The sequence below is a fragment of the Rosa rugosa genome, chromosome 1, assembly GCF_958449725.1.
Source record: "Rosa rugosa chromosome 1, drRosRugo1.1, whole genome shotgun sequence".
Lineage (NCBI taxonomy): Eukaryota > Viridiplantae > Streptophyta > Magnoliopsida > Rosales > Rosaceae > Rosa > Rosa rugosa.
The window spans coordinates 6,066,369-6,083,901 of NC_084820.1; the positions used below are offsets into that span (position 1 = coordinate 6,066,369).

Consider the following 17,533-nt stretch of genomic DNA (forward strand, 5'->3'; position numbering starts at 1 on the left):
TTGAACAGCTTTGAGCTCTTTAACCTTGTTTTTTGCTCCCTTCAGATTACCTCTCTTCTTATAGACCTCTTGCATGTACCGGTTTCATAGCACACAAACCCATAGTCACAGCATCCAAGTTAGTTTTTCCTACAACCAAACTAAGTCTCAGCTTCTTGGGTGATATCCCATCATCCTCCACTCTTTGTCGACGCACTCTACAGCATCCAGGTTTGTTCTCCCTAAATTTATACCATTATTTATTTACAGTACGTGTAATATCTCACTCAAATATAGTCATCTATTTAAATTTTTTTTTATAAATAAATGTTTAAACTCAAAATCTTTCTCGTCATATATATTTTTTTAATACATTTGTGAAAAAAAGATACACCAGTAACTTTATATATGATATTATAATATTTGTTAAAAAAGATACACCGCTAATTTTATATAAAATAAGATATGCATAATAATTTATCGTAATATAGTTCCTACAGACGTACAATATTGGTTTATCAATATCGAGTTTCAATGGTCTTCATTTTCTTTAATATTTCTCACCCACCTGCTTTCCAAGGTATTGGCTCTCTCTCTCACACAGCTTGTACATACCATTATAGGAAACGTTACAGATTTTACTGTACAATAACTTAGATACGAAACAAGTACCTATCTACTAATTATATATAGAAATACTAATTAATTGGCGGCCTCATATGAAAAAGGAAATTAAACAATCTTAAAGGGTCCCAAACTCATGAATGTACGTAGTATGCTACAAACTCCCTCTGGCAAAAGCTTTCCTGTATAAGATAAGATTTTTTTTCAAGAGAGTTAGAGAGGTAGTTATTAGTAGTACTAGTTATTATTTTGTTTAGAACCCAAGTTGGAAAATATCCAAACAGTAAACAAAGTCCATCCAATCATCTTCTCTTGGTGTGCATCCATTTTCATAAACCCCACCCCATCATCATATCATATATAATACCAAACATATCAGCTACCTCTCTATCAATCTCTACTTTTTCCCATTTCTCTCCTCTCTCTCTCTCTCTCTCTCTCTCTCTCTAGTTTCATTGGGTTTGGAATTGTGGTGGTGTCGGCTGTTAACAGTTTGAGATAATTTAGTTAAGGAGGCAGCAATTGGTGCTAATTGTCTCTTCAGAAATGGGCAGAAAGTGCTCACATTGTGGAAACATGGGCCATAATTCAAGGACCTGTACAAATTTCAGAGGCAGTTCCACTGCTGGTTTTGTTGGTACTACTCCTCATGGATTCAGGCTCTTCGGTGTTCAAGTTCATCATCATGATCATATGTCATCTTCAGTATCTTCTTTTAATGCCATGGACATGATGATGAAGAAAAGCTTTAGCATGGATTGCTTGCCCACATCTTCAGCCTCATCATCATCCCCATCTTCTTCAAGGATATCCATTGATAATGAAAATTCTGATCATCACAAAGCCTCCATCGGTTATGTCTCTGATGGCCTCATATGTCGTGCCCAAGACAGGAAAAAGGGTACTTACCTTTTCCTTAATCTTCTTTTTTCTTAAGTTTTGTTCGGTAACATAGCTGGATTTTGGTTATTTTCATCATTGTTATTGAACAATTTAAGAACCTTGTAGTCATGAACCCGTTTCTATACATGTCGGTAACATGCTAGACTACCTGACAAAAGAATATATTTGGTTATTTTAGGAGTTCCGTGGACAGAAGAGGAGCACAGAACATTTCTGATGGGGCTTGAGAAGTTAGGGAAGGGGGACTGGAGAGGAATCTCTAGGAACTATGTGACCACAAGAACACCAACTCAAGTTGCTAGTCATGCTCAGAAGTATTTTCTCAGGCAAGCAACCCTCACCAAGAAGAAGCGTCGTTCAAGCCTCTTCGATATGGTACGTACTTAACGAACTTTATATTTCATATATATGCATCATCAGTTATTTAGTTAATTAAATCTTAGGGCTAAATACAAATTACTACCCTGTGGTTTAGGTCCAAAATCAATTCAGTCATTGAACTTCTAATTTCATCAAAAACACCCCTGCACTTTCAATTTTGATCTAATAGGTCCAATTTGTTAGTTTTCTGACAATTGAGTTATTTAACTTGTTAATGTGGCTCATATATGGCCTATGTTTTATGATGTGGTGTCGAGGTGGTCTGCATAGTCAATTTAGGAGTGAGTCCTACTATTAAAAAAAAAAAGTTTTTCAACAAATAATCCAACTATAACTTGAACCCATAACAAAATATTAACGAATTGGACCTATTAGATCAAAATTGAAAGTGCAGGGGTGTTTTTGATGAAATTAGAAGTCCAGGGACTGAATTGATTTTGGACCTAAACCACAGGGTACTAACTAGTATTTAGCCCTAAATCTTAAATGGAAACTAATTGATTTTCTGTATGCTATTATTGTGTTTATGACAGTTTGGGAGCAATAGCCGTAATCCACAATCCCAGCCAAGTAGTATCGATCAAGCTCATTGTGTTAACAATATTCCAACAACCCCACAAAGTCAAAGTAATATTCAGCTTCAACTTAGTACTACTACTACCTCAGCAGCCCAAAATCTAAAACCATCAGTTCATCAGCAAAAACCAGCTGACTACAGCAGTTCTACTCCTCCTTTAGGCAGTATACATGATCATGATCGTGCTCCTGATCGCGCTATGCCTGGATGGATTTACGGGTTGATCGATTCCCAGCTGAAATATTCAAATGCAGCTTCATCATCAAAACCCAGCACTAGTAATATTCCACCACCACCACCATCACCATCATCAGTAGTACCAGATCATCTAGAGCTGACGCTCGCTGCGCCGGTTGTTAGGCCTTTGGATTTGGATCAAAATAGATCGTCGTCGTCGTCATCCCCGACATCTGGTCCTCTCCTCAATATTGGACCTATTAGTGTTACTTGATCCTAGAATTATTAGAGTAATCATGAAGATCATTTTTGACGTACGTTACCCCAAGAATCCTAGCTAGCTCTAGCTGAAGAGGATCAAGGAACATGTTATTAATTCATCGGGCTCTTTTACTTATAATATAAAGTTAGTACGTTCTTAGTTTTTTTTTTTTTCTTCTTTATCCATCTTATTTCTCTTGAATAAACGGATCATGTATCCATGACATCATTATGGTAGTAGTAATTAACTGGTTAGCTCTCTATATTAATTTATGGTGCTTGGGCTAACCATGTATTAGTTTTGTTAATTAAATGTTACAATAATTGGCGACCTCTATCTTTAATCCTTTATTTTAGACATAATTTATTTGCAGTAATCAAATTAATAGCAAGTGACGGAAGACAACATATCTCTAAGGCCCCATTTGGATGGCAGGAAATCATAGTATGGAATGAGAATTAATTTCATTTTCCATTCAGATGTGTCGTTTGGTTGTAATTAGAGATTGGAAATGAAATAAAAAATGAGATCTGACTGGAAATTAACTCCCTCATAAAGCCTGAATAGAATTACCTAGTGAGGGGTGGTATTCTATTTCCATTTCCCATTGTCAAAGACAAAATTACATTAATTATCCCTCTAAAAATTTATACTCCCTCACCAATATTCCTTATAAATTGATGTACTTTAATTAGTAAAAGGGTGTTATTGAAAATTATATTTCATAATTCATTCTTATGACTTACCAAACACTACAATAGAAATCAACTAACTAGCACACTTGTGAAACAGAGGAGGCCTCCGGAGATATCGGAGCGACCTCGCTTGCGAAACCTAGGGTTTCGTTTGCTGGCGGCGGCGATCTCACGGTCCCCAGACCAGGCGGCGACGGGACAATGATGGCAAGAAGAAGGAGCGACGCTGCTGTCCTTTGGCTTCGTCGGGGGAGTTGTTTCCAGATCGGTATTTTGACAGAAAGTTTGAGACGGCTCCGATCGGCGGTGGTTTAGGCTGCTGCGGTTGAGGGTGCAGACCGGAGGGAGCGGAGTGATCCTTCTCGGCAGCTGGGGTTGCGTTAGGGCTTTGTGCTTTTGAGCGGCGTTTTGACAGGGTGCTCCGGGGTTTGTTCATTAGCGGCGAGGAGGCGGCGGCTTGTGTGTTTGTTTGATCCAGGTCGAGGTACGAGTTGGGGTCTAGGCTTGACCATGGCCAGGGTGGAGGTTCACGGCCGACCACCAGATTGGTGATTGGCGGCTGCTCTCTCGAAGCTTGGGGTGGCCGGATCTGGGAAGGAGGGGGGGTAAGAGTTTGGGCTTTGGCCACTGTTGGGCCTCCGCCTTCCTGGGCCGCTCATTGTGGTCTAGCTAGGCAGCCATTTCTCTTCTTTCCTTTTTTGTTTGGATCAGGCCTTTTTGAGGCTTTTGGGAGAGTGATAGTTTTTCTCTAACCCTATTTTTGTCTCTTGGATGTTACCGTGTGACTGTGTTGTTTTGTTGCGACGTACACCATATGGGTCTTAGGCGTCAAGATGCTTAAGGCAGTGGTTCCATCTTTGGGATAGGGTAGGGTTAGGGTTTTTTTTCTCTTGTTTTTGTTTTCTGCAGTTCCTTTAGGTTTTTCTTTTGTTGGCTAGTAATAATTTGGCTGCTTTGGGCAGTTTGTATTCTGCTTTGTGCAGACCTGATCTTCGATTGTATTATGAGAGATTTTTGAATCCCTCTAGATTGACGCAGTGACGTCGTTTGAAATATTATATGGAGCCTGACTCCGTTTCCCTAAAAAAAAAACACTACAATAGAAATGAAAAATTAATTTCAAAATTTAATTTCCAATAATGTTCCAAGCACCCACATGGAAATACCAAAATATATTCCATTCCATATCCATTTAGAAAGGAAAATAAATTATTTTCCAATTTTGACATTCCTGCTAACCAAACCGGCCTAAAGTCTAAGGATAATGGCATCTTCCTCATGACTAGTACGAGAAACTCAAATCGGATACCCAACCATTATTGGAGTTTCTGTTCACTAGGTTTATTTTAATCACGGGCTAACTAGCAATAGCAATTTTTCAAAATGACAAGCAACATGGATAACCAACCAGTCGATCACCTCCTAAGAATGGACAGGTCTGACAAGTGACAACTAGAATTAACATAAACATTTGTTCAGTCAATGTTTAATTATGACATAAATACAGTCTTAGACTTTATTGATTGATTATCAACCTGCACAAGTTTGTGCATGCAATAATTAAGAAGTAAGATCCAGCTAATGTTTGTGAAGACCAAGGTTTTAGGAGCATTCCACCTCTCATTTTTAAGCAGCATCATGTATTCATGTTTATAGCTAGGGAACACTTTGCAGTAGTGAAAGGCGTTACAGGCTGCTGGTAGGTACATGTACGTGAATAAATACCCAGATAGAGACATTACAGGCTTTTGGAAAATGCCAAATGACCATATGGAAAATACATTCACAAAACTCTGAATTGGGACCAAAAATCATAATTTGGGACAATGATCAAGACCCGTATTTTAGGCCCTGTTCTAAGAGCAGAGAAAGTATGCATTCAGTGATTTCTGTGTAGCTTCACCAATATAATTTACTGGGTGGTCCATTTTTTTTGGGTGGTCCATTATATCACAAAACGTAGTTCTTGACTTTCTGAAGTCAATTAATATTATGCAATGAGGAAATTGAAGTCTAAGTCCAATATACCATGTAATATAAAAAGCTGCACTAGTTCAGATTGCAGAAATTAAACTATGGACTAATGGCCGGCCGTATAACAAGTCCTGAAAATATTCCCAAGACCCAAGACTCTGTAAGATTGAATATTTCACAGTCTGAAACTAGTCTATGAACTATTTCAATTCCATGACAGCAATTTAGTTTTAGAGTTGTTCTAGTTTATCTCCAAGGGACCAAAATCTTGGAGAATTTTCTTCTGTCTAGGGTTTTGGATTGACCTCCAGAAAATCCATATCCATACGTATATGTAAGATCAATCAATTAAAAAGACAAAAGTGTTATCAGCTTAGTTCTGTGACAACACAGCTCACACATGCATCGACCTATATATGTATATTACTTTTAGGATAAGGAAGAAATGAAGCTAGTCCACAAGCTCAAAAGAAAACACAGTATCGCATTCTAGGAGTTTCGATCGATCATGATCGTGTCTAGCTACTAAAGTTAACAGCTTATAGATTTTGTATCTTTGTGTCAATTCCATCAAAAGGGCTGGCTAGAAGTTCAAGTGGGGTTACATCGTAGAAGTGGGACTTCGATCGGAGATTAAATTACAAAAAGCTCACAAATCCGTCTTTTTCTAATACAAAGAATAAACAGATCTCAAAAAAGAATATGAGAATCAAACTCTATTAAATGCTCTATATATATATACAGCGCTTCTCCACTGCGGACGTCCGCAGTTTTTCTTAGGTACGGATTTTAGGTTTTGACCCACTTTTCGATCATGTTTTCATATATTAACCGTTCTGTTTTTAAGTCCTAATGTATAGATCACCTCTACAAAATTTCAGCCAAATTTGTGATCGTTAAGGCATCCAAAACTGCAATTTACAACAATGTACACGAACGGTTCCATTTCGGCAGATTCGGTTCGTTCGTGTAAATTGCAGTTTTGGATGCCTTAACGATCACCAATTTGGCTGAAATTTTGCAGAGGTGATCTATACATTAAGACCTAAAAACTGAACGGTTAAAATTTGAAAATATGATCGAAAAGTGGGTCAAAACTGAAAATCCGTAAGGAACTAGTCTTATACTTTTTAATACTATGTAAGGAAATGAATATATGCTTACAAATTGGTACTTATATTGTAGAATAGATCTAAATCTTTTCTGTCTGTATGTCTCTATTTGTGTGCATAAATAAATACGGCCTGTCATATTTATTATCACTTTTTAAATTACAGGGACATTTCAACCAACACTGTTATGACTTCTTTAATACCTGTAACTATCTCTGTGGTGTCCAATTATTTGGAACCTTCAGCCAAATCGAAACCCACATATTAATGTTCACATGAATCTTGTGGAGGATAGGACTTTGTTTCTTATAGCAGGTGAGTACAAAGTTTCATTTATCTTTAAGATCCCTAGCTATTTCCAGATCTATATATATATATATATATATATATGTCATAATATTGATCATGTCATTGTATTGGAAGTTCAGCTGCAAAATGACTCCAGGTAGCTTCAACTTGTTTACCATTTTTATTTGCTATATTTCAACTAGCTACCTTGTTCACTTTCTTGGGTAATCTTGTTTATTCATTGCTTGTTTGAATCAATTTAGGCTTAAACCTAAAGCACAATTTCTTTTAACCCATATTTCATAAACTAATGACATGAGCTAGGTCATGAAGGCACATAATGTAGTATGATGTCATCTCATCAACGTGAATTGGATAATAAAATTTATAGTAATTACATAACGCTTTAGAACTACGAATTAGCTAATTCATATTATAATTAAGCTAATTGGTCTCTTAACCTTTACTATTATTTAATGACTTAAATAATGTCAAAATAAATATCAAATTTAAGATAACATATCCAACTCAAAACCGATCAAATTATTAATGAAAAGAAAAACCAGAGATGTCAACAAACCCTAAAGTCCTAAACCTAAACCTTAATTACAAACCCCATTTTTAATCTTATATTATGATTTTTTTTTTATTTTTTTTTATTTTTTTGAGGAAACTTACATTATGATTATTATACTCGCAAGCTTCGATTCGTTTATAGCATAGCCATTACACCAAGCTACAAGAATGAGGTAGCTCATGCAGTCATGTGGGTATATTGAATACGTGATGGTGATCATCGATCAGCTTCTTAATTATTAATTATCACCCAATAAACTAAGATGGCGTACTAAGTAATTAAGGGCTAGTGAACAATCTATATCAGTTAAACGTGGATTACCCACTATTATAGTTTTGCTGATGGAGAAATTGCCCTTGAACATTTCTTTTCTCATTTTTTTTTTTTGAAGTGCTCGCGAGCAAGAAAATATATTCAGAAGCCAGAATAAGCTGTTACATACCATTCCGCTGCCATCAGACAGACAAGAAATTAGTGGCAGTACCCACAGTGGTACATAGAAATAGGCCTACTCCTTGTACAATGACATACGTAGAAACATAATAGGAGCCCCCTTTGGTACTACGCCGGAGGCGCTAGAAGGATCCGACCCTCCCAACCTAACTATTACCCAGAAATCTAGTCGCCTAGAGACCTCAATTGGTGTACAACTAGAGACACTGAGAATTAAGTCGACAAGACCAAAACCAATAGCTAAAGCTAGATGCACACAAGTGCCTAGATGTCCATGAAAATAGGGAATTATTGAACAAAATTGACTAAACAAAATAAATAGGGTCTAGGTCAAAACAACCCAGCCCAAAATCACAGCCCAACAGCCCAAGAAGAAGACCCCAGCTCAGGCCCAACAATGAAAGCTTGACCCAGGCCCATCGTCCATCTGCAGTCGCCAATGGACGACCGCTGCCACCCGAAACCAGATCCCGCCACCGCAATCGGCACCAGCCCTCGCCACTGCCACTGACTCCAGCCTCGCCGCCGCACTGCAAGTCCCAGCCTCGCTGCCTCAACCCAGGTCAAAGCCGGACCGAACCACGTCGAAACCAGTCCAAAGCAGCCTGATTCCGGACGTCGCTGCCACCGTCCAACCCCTCCACCACGCTGCCGATCATGGAGATCCAGGAGGTGCCTCATCGACCCTCGACCCTTGTTGCCTCGCCGCCCACGAAGCCCAAGATGTCTTCCGGTGCTCGTCGCCAAAACCATCCAATGCCGGACTCGAGCCATAATCCCTATCCAAGAACCTGCCGGACCACTAGTTTTCAAATTCCCGTCCGGCAGTCGCGTCGAGCAGGTGAGGCGAGCCAACGCCGCCGGACAAGAAGAAAAGTGGCAACCCTAAACCAAAGCGATTCCGGGTTTTGTGGAGCACTATTTCACGATTTTGATAACATTTCTTTTCTCATTAATTAGTCTTTTAATCTGTTTTCGCTGCCTTAATTGATTAATTAATCTATACTTAATTTTGTATACATATTGGAGATCAATATTGTTGGCATGGAATTCTAAAAATAAAAGTTTTAAAGTGCTCTGAAATATTGAAACTCTAAAACACAAAACTATTAGATTGTAACTTGTTTGAGGTATGGCCACCCCTCCCCCCCCCCCCCAATACCCAATGAGTTAAGTCACTAATTTTGAACTTCAAAATTTCAATACTCCGATAATTATAGAACACCTCATTTCTAAAAACGAGTTGATTCACACGTTCGTATATAAATTCTTATGGAGATCTTCATATATTTAAAAATACCATTTACACCTCTATTTTTTTTTTCAATCTTTTCTCATGGGTCATTTGCACTTTACTTAAAATAATGAACATGGTTTACCCCAATAGACATAGATTATGCTTTTTTTTTCTCTTTCAATTTTGTCGATGTCCCTGATCATCTTTAATATGGTGCGTTATGCATGGCTAATTAATTAACTTTTGCTTTCATATGTAGGTCAACTTTGTATGGGATTTCTTTAAGGTACAGAAACCTACAACTATTAGTACTTTATGTTACCTGTAATTATCAGTGAGATTACAGTTTCTTTTTCTTTGAAGTTCTGTCTGTTTTTCATATTATTCACATTTGTTGACAGATGAATATAGTAACTTGTCGATCTGCTAAATTAAAACCTGCGTAGTGTTAATCAAAGATTACACTAATCAAAGGATAGTCTTCACCACGTCACGTCAATCACGTTGCTACATATTCATTATTTATGGATCCGAGTTGTTTTCCAAATGTCTTATAAGTTATATATAAGAGTCTTCAGAACTCTACTTTTTTACAAAAATTAATTTTTCATTTGGCTTAAAATTTGACCCGATTTGTGCCAACTTTATTTTCTTAAAAGATCCTTTTTTTTTTTTCTTCAACTTTTTGAAACCTTCATGCACAAGTGATGAAGAAGGCATGCCAAGAAAACCAATCCCATTATTTTCCAAGCGCAAAATCCTAGTTTTTTATTGTGATTCCTCTTAGAGCAACTCCAACAGCTTCCCTATAATTTCTGTATAATAGGGAAGCAAAAGTTAAAGCTTTAGCATTTTTTTCTTCTCTAACTCCAACAGGTTCCCTATTTTACAGCAATCTCTAAAATCTCCATATTCTTCCTTAAAATTTTAGAGATTGCTGTAAATATAGGGAATTTGATTTTCTCTTTCCTCACTTTCTCTAAAATAAGGAAAGTTATAGGGAATCTGTTGGAGCAAAAGAGACTCTTTTTTCCCTAAAGTAGAGAAAAATCAAAATATGGGGAAACTGTTGGAGTTGCTCTAAGCCCAAGGTTCTTCCAAATGTCTGTATTATCATTGCTCAATAGTTTTCCTCGTATTAAAAATGGATCGATTATACAAGCAGTACTAGTGGAAGCTGTAATGCAAGCGTGACTGATGATATAAGGACCTATGATACAGAGATGAACTGATGACAGGAGAAACAGAGAAGAGAAATATAAACATGTCTGTAATTTCTATGAGGTCATCTCTCTGTTTCCTTAAGAAATCACAGTGTATATACATTTGCCAAACAAATTATTGAAACAACAAAACATAAGCCTTACACAGAGAAAAAGAAAATTGTGGTTCTATTGCAAAGGAAGAATCCATGATACATTATAGATTGGAAACAACACTGATCTACTAGAGGAAACAAAAGCAAGAAAGGTCAGCGAAAACAAAACAAAAATTTTCGACCTCAGGAAGGGACGAAGGGGGAAAGCAGATAATTTACATTACAAAATGAGCACTATTTTACAAGAGAAGTTACCGTGCTGTTTTTTTTTCTTGGTCTCAATTAGTATTTATATGATTCACTCTTGCTCCTTCAGTAAGATGAATGGAAAGTAGGCAACAGTCGGGGAGCTTTGCTATATACACAATTTCAGTCAGTCGACCTCCTTTGCACTCTGAAATACCGTCCTTCAGAGTATAACTCCAAAGGCTGAATAGTGCGATTTCCTGGTCATTGTTTTTTTTTAACATCATAAATGATGAGATTCTTGGACCAAGAAAGCAATACGCTTAGCACCATCTGAGCGAAAGCTATCTCCTTTGAAGCCAATCTGGGAGGAGAAACCATATTTAAGATACCTCAAAATATTTGCTCCAACAAGAACTATGCACAACTGTAAACAGGGACATTTCCCCACGGTGAAAATTCATCACGTATTTAAGTGCAGATCATTACCTCACTTAGGCTATCAGGGGAGAGCCACCGCAACAACACCCCAAGATGAACAACAGCAGGAATCATCTTGAACAGCAATGGTGTAGTGACCTGCATTATTACAATAAAAAAATCAACAATTCCAACAAATAGCAATTGAAAAGAAATTGACAGGAATTGGTTATTTCCAAGAAATTGACAGGAATTGGCTATTTCCAAAAGTAGATAGAAACGGTTTAATTTACAATAACAGGTAGACCCTAGGAGTATCAGCGAAAGGAAGATTGATTGCAAACTGTGCCACAAATCATAATTTAATATATATCATAAATAGCTAACATACCAGACTAAGAGCTGTTGTGCCTAGAAGTAACACATACAGTTTACCCTGCAGTAGTCACAGAACTTCAGTTAGAATGTAAGCTCATGCTAAGGTTTAATTCCTAGATTAAGTGCGAAATGTAAGAAAATTAACTGCAATTTGAACAAATTCTTAGAAGGGCAATTTACAGGTGAAGCACCCACCTCTACCAGATGAAGATTAGAAGCGCGACTTAGTAAAACAAAAGCAAATTCTCCGATTTGTGCCAAAGACATTCCAACCTACAGATGGGATAACATAAGGCCCCCTCCGTCAATAAAATGTATGAAATAAATGAATATAAAGCTCTCTTAGCAGTTTTTGAAATCTTACAAGAAGGGAAGTCTTGTTGTTGTATCCAAATCCCTTGACAACAGTAGCAACCACTACAGTTTTTACGATGATTACCAATGTAACAGCTGCTAATAAAATATCAACATGATTCCAAAGGAAATGAACATCTATTAACATCCCAATGCTAGCGAGAAAAAGAGCGGCAAACATATTGCGAATGGGCTCAACCTGCATGACAGAAACAAAGAAGAGCAACAAGATTAGTCTCTTCAATTAAAAAATTACAATCGGTGAGGAAAAGTCAATTTTCTGTACATTCAACACTATATTTTAGAAACTCAAGCATGATTACAGCTGCTGAATTTATTAGTCCTGTTTCATCTTTGAGAAAGAAAAAAATTATTTAATAGAAACAATTTGGAAGCTTGTATTCTTTTCTCGCTCTCTCAAACATTCACTTGTTCCTAACATGAAAGTCTTAATACATGAGTATCACAATGATAGGAAAAGTCTTATGTGATACATATACTAGAAATTGAAGCATACAAGGAAAGGAAAAGAGGGAGAAAACATGAAAAAAGACAAAAAAAAAAAAACTTAGGCACCCCACAACTTCTCAAGTACATATGTACAAAAATACCTTACCTGTTCAAGTGTATGTTGACCAAGATCAGTTGTTGATATCATCACTCCTGCCGCAAAGGAACCCAGTTCAAGACTTAAACCCAGCTTATCACTACACTGAAATGAGATAAGAAGGCATGTATTATATTGTCTCTGCAGGGAGGCATTAGATAGATGCTGTAGACCTAAGGTACTTGAGGGCAGGCATCAAACCATGACACACACCCCCCACCCCCCACAAAACACACACACACCAACAAAAATAAAAGACAAAAAAAAAAAAAAAATTACTCGTTGAAAGGATAGTAAAACAGTCCGATCCTATAAGTTGTGTATATTAACTGCAATAATATGTATGAGGTCGTAGATGTAAAAAGTAGGAAACAAGACAAACCCAAGCGACAAGTAAGCAGAATGCCACAGCTGCCAATTGATAGAGTTCATTAGTCTGCACATAAAAGAAAAATGTCCATAACATAATCTGTAAGGTACAGCATCGAGGTTGATCAAAATGAAAACTTGTCAATACCTGAGAAGATAGGCTTATCATAAGCTTAAGGAACCATGGTACACAAGAACGTGATAATATTGATAATGTGGCCAAAAATGTAAGCAAGATCACCAACCTGTAATAATTAAAGGAGTATGTGAAATGAGACATGAGGCACTTATGCACAATTCATATAGATTTATATGCATGAAAACAAGATAAAAGGTGTTGAGTTGTTTGTGCATTAGACAGGGGCATTTATCATCAATTGCATAAACCTTTATAATGGGATGCCTTAATCCATCTTTACTTACGATTTGGTCATGGATATTACTCCTTGAAGAATACCAGAAGTGCCACCAAGAACTGGAAGCAGAGCAAATAGCAAACCCACAGCACAGTCCTAGTACGTTACAGTTTTGAAACAGTGAGAAATCATAAGTCTGAATCTTACAAGTTTTCTTTATAATACTAAGTAGCACATGCTTAGTAGTGAACTAGTGATATGCTGCAAACTGAAAAATTTATGAACCTGCATTATAAGAGTGCCAACTGTGACTTGACCATGAAGAGCATTAATACTATTTCTTTCCATCAAGAATTTCAAAACCTGCAGATCCAAAAAGATGAGATTAACAAGAAAATGTCGACCTTTCAATATCTAATATATCCTACTACCAAATACCATTTACATATCAGCATCACCCTTCTTATACAATAAGAAGAAAAATAAAACTCCGTACATTCCTATATAAACTATTTTAAAGCAGTTTAATGTCCCATAAGCATAAAAGGAAGACTACTACAACCCGTTTGAAAGGATTACAAACTGAACAGGTAATTAAATCATACATTTTCCCAAAGGTAATAACCGAAGAAAATATACAGATGTCAGTGCAAAAGATAGTTACCACTGCTGTCGAAGACATAGAAAGAAATGCACCAACAAATACCCCTTCAGAAGGTCTTCCACCACATAACTGGAAATAATATGCAGCTGTGCAGCATTAGAACATTGGGAGAAGTGGAAAAAATGACAGAAGTATAAATAATTATAATGCATCTTTGCTTAGTTTTATATTCCAGGTTAAAGTATGATCGTTTGCAGTCTAATTGGATAACAAGTGAATTCACACTTGATAATTTTTTTCAAGCATTCTTTCCGCATCAAATATGTAGCGTTGATTAAAATGCTAGACTTACCGAGGCTGTTATTCCACACAAGCACATAAATAGGAAAGTCTGCAGTAAACCTCCCAAAACAGCCACTGCTCGAACAACCCGAAGCTGCAAACTTGAAGAGGGGAGGGTAGTATCATGACCTAAATTAATTGACAAACAAGATTGCAAATGTATACCACAACACTAAGGTTACATGCCAACCTTAGCAGCTGAGAATTCCAGGCCCAATGCAAAAAGAAGAAATATCACTCCAAACTGAGCCACTGTCTCAACCTGCATGCTTGTTTTAATAAGAAAATGAAAGTAATACGTATGAAGCCTTATAATGGCAAATAAAGAATATATTATATGACAACTATTAATAGTGAAGTGTATGTACAGAAGTATACCCATATTTTTCCTTTCTTGCATTTTTTTCGATAACAAAGAAAATCAACCAAATACCAAGAAGCTTATTACAGTTTTTACGCATATTTGTGCACTTAATTGGAATGTAGTGCATTGAAGTTGTGCATGAAAAGTCAAGCAGTGTTTGAAAAATTAATGACAAAGAATGAAAAGAAAATTATAGATCCACCTAAACTGAATGGCAAAAGACCGAACTAGTATGACATGAGTATTCATGATTTTGAATCTGCTAATGGAACAACTGAAAACATAATCCTGAAGAAGCAGTCAATAGGGGAAGCGCAAAAAAAAAAGAATCAGCCAATCAGACAACATACTTGGACCATTTCACTGACAAAACTCAAGCCTCCAGGTCCAATGGCAGATCCTGCTAGTAAGTATCCAGTAATGACCTGAAAACATTCGAAAGTAAAAGGAGATAAATTTTTGGACAAGAAGCGGATCTAGAAGCAAAGAAAAAACTGTGTACAAATGCCAAGGACTTATCCTCCCATTCAAAATAAATAAGTAAATAAAATAAAAATCCCAATCTTTAAAAGAATTCACTAGAGTCTAAGCAAAATTCTGTGATAGAGGACATACAGGTTGTCCAGCACAGGCGAAGGCAATGCCACCACATGTTGCAGAGACAATGACAACTACCAGATCTGATATCAGTCTGTAACATGAAGAGGATATATCAGCAAACCTTTTCTGCCACTTATATATGAAGTGGCAATTGAAACAACGGCAAAAGAATTGTAAGCTGACCTCAAGTCCACTTGCAGCACAGGATACTTTGACTTGAGATTGGAAATAATAAAAACATTATCCTGATAAAAAGGATGACAAAAAATAAGCATGTAAAAAAGTATCCACTTCAAGCACAAGACGTTGTAAATATTGTGTACTATTATGGCATCATCACTTTATACAAATCGTCTACATTCACGTACTTTCTATGTTGCTATTCTACGTTACACTAATAAAATCATGATATGAATCAATGACAAGCAGCAGACATACCTTCCGATCTATTAGTGTAGGCATATCTTCTGCTCCATTCTCATTCTCCAGATGGAAAACATCATGAAATTGAAATGACCTAACATAAGGCTCACAAACATGTCAGCGAACACACTTCATGTAAACTATTTGATATTTCCAGCCACTTCCAATAATGGAAATCAACAAACATATTTTGTTTTTCTGTTCACAAGATAGAAGCACATACTTCTCCTCCTTGCTGTCATTTTTCTTGGACTTAACTCTAGCAACAGTCTCCAGAGTCGCCTAACAAACAAAACAACATCTTATAAAATGCAGGCCGACGATTATGCGAAAGCACTCAGATAAACACCATTAGTTACATCGACATTTTCCCTTTTTCGTTTTGAAATCATCAAGCACATGCATTAACAGCACGTTACTCTAAAATCACAAATGTCAGCTCAGCCGAGTACCTACCTGCTGTTCATTAACGCTATTATTGAAGCTACCAGAGTCCGCGGCTGCACAAGAAGACACAGTTCAGAAAATCATCTACACAAACTAAAAGCTTCAAATTTTATAACAATCCAATTTCTTCGTCGAAAACTAAATCTACCTATAATGTGAATTAAACTGCAAAGATAAACTTAGCAGCACCATAAGAATCGAAAGTTTCCATAATCAAACCAGACCTAGTAACTAAGCATGAAATTGAAAGCAATGCAGTGCCAAATTAAGGCCGGAAATTCAAAATCCAATACAAGCAAGAATTGAAGAATTCGGACCTTGATTTTGCTCGTTCTCAGGGAACTCGCGCTCGAGAGCCCGATCAATCATGTTGGCGAAGCTGTCGTTACCAGATCTCGCCAGCGACGAGTTTTCCGACTCGGCATTGATCTCCTCCTCCAGCACCGAGTTCGACTCGGCCGAGGCCGCGACTGGGGATTCGAGCCGAGGAATAGTGACGAAGCAGAGACACAGCAGAGCGAGTCGGAGCCTCATTGCAGAGGCCTAGACTGTCCGGCGCGCAGTAATACGTCGTCGTTTTGGATTTGGTTATCTAGGTGGAGAGAACGAACGAACGAACGAACGAGAGGGAAAAATTTTCAGTTGGGCACGGAGGAGAAAGGAGGCGGTTTATGTGAAAAGACAAACTTGTCCTCCGAAGCAAGCAAGGTGTGGGATTCCAGGTGCTCACGCGCGAAGGGCATGAGCGTGTGGTACACCGCGAGGCACGAAGCGAGCGTGGCAGTGGGGTTAGCTAAGCGGCGTTTTCCTCGCCTTGAGGAGATCTGTGGTGACGCCGCATGAAGGGCGATGCAGGTGCAAATTAGTCGCAGGTTCTCCGAATCTTTTTTACGCGCGCTGTGGCGCAACCGGGGCAGGTGCTGCATGCGCTAATCTCGTGATACGGCATCGTTTTCTGTCACTCCTATCACTGTAGCGTACATATGAAAAATCCTTGTGAAATAATCGTTTTTTTTTTTTTTCTCATAATTAAAAAAAAATTTAGAAATATCAAAACGTCACAATGTTTTTAACCAAAAAAAAAAAAAACGTCACAATGTTTCTATATGATGTTGTTTTCCGAGATTTTGCGTTTGATTCAAGTCATTCTATTATGTTCACATGTGACCAAAATTCATACACGTGGAAGAGTGAGAATTTTTTAATATTTAATTTTTGTCTCACGGTGAGGTTGTCATCTAAACCCACTGTCTTAAGCGGCCACGTACTTCAGTGGATAAAACTGAAAACTAGAATAGTTCGCTGTAGAAGTTGCGATATGACTTAGTTGTGGCAAAGAAGATAAGAGTTTGAGTGCCCACAACTTTAAAATTTCATATGCTTTTATCGAAAGAAAAAAAATCGTAACAAAAACTTAAAAAATGCGATTTACTGCATAATAAATTGTAGAGTGTAATATTTACACAACTACATTCAAAACATTTGGATACCAAAATGGTGAAATGTAATTCACACAAGATATTCAC

At 37.3% G+C, this 17,533-nt stretch overlaps 2 protein-coding genes across 2 annotated transcripts; one reads left to right on the forward strand and one right to left on the reverse strand.

Moving 5' to 3' along the window:
- Nucleotides 1–886: 886 nt before the first annotated feature.
- LOC133712905 (transcription factor MYBS3) lies at nucleotides 887–3,239 on the forward strand. Its single transcript, XM_062139019.1, has 3 exons — nucleotides 887–1,504; nucleotides 1,685–1,881; nucleotides 2,421–3,239. The coding sequence occupies exons 1-3, from the start codon at nucleotides 1,150–1,152 to the stop codon at nucleotides 2,913–2,915; spliced, it is 1,047 nt and encodes a 348-aa protein (XP_061995003.1). The 5' UTR covers nucleotides 887–1,149; the 3' UTR covers nucleotides 2,916–3,239.
- A 7,252-nt stretch (nucleotides 3,240–10,491) lies between these two features.
- Nucleotides 10,492–16,880, reverse strand: LOC133712913 (K(+) efflux antiporter 4-like). Its single transcript, XM_062139027.1, has 20 exons — nucleotides 16,325–16,880; nucleotides 16,017–16,060; nucleotides 15,784–15,842; nucleotides 15,576–15,654; nucleotides 15,321–15,382; nucleotides 15,153–15,228; nucleotides 14,888–14,962; nucleotides 14,364–14,435; nucleotides 14,184–14,267; nucleotides 13,892–13,960; nucleotides 13,513–13,590; nucleotides 13,295–13,383; nucleotides 13,020–13,116; nucleotides 12,885–12,938; nucleotides 12,512–12,607; nucleotides 11,906–12,094; nucleotides 11,737–11,814; nucleotides 11,555–11,599; nucleotides 11,233–11,322; nucleotides 10,492–11,107 (listed from the first exon to the last, which is right to left on the reverse strand). Exons 1-20 carry the CDS (start codon nucleotides 16,539–16,541, stop codon nucleotides 11,027–11,029), a joined length of 1,734 nt encoding a protein of 577 aa, XP_061995011.1. The 5' UTR covers nucleotides 16,542–16,880; the 3' UTR covers nucleotides 10,492–11,026.
- Nucleotides 16,881–17,533: the final 653 nt, after the last annotated feature.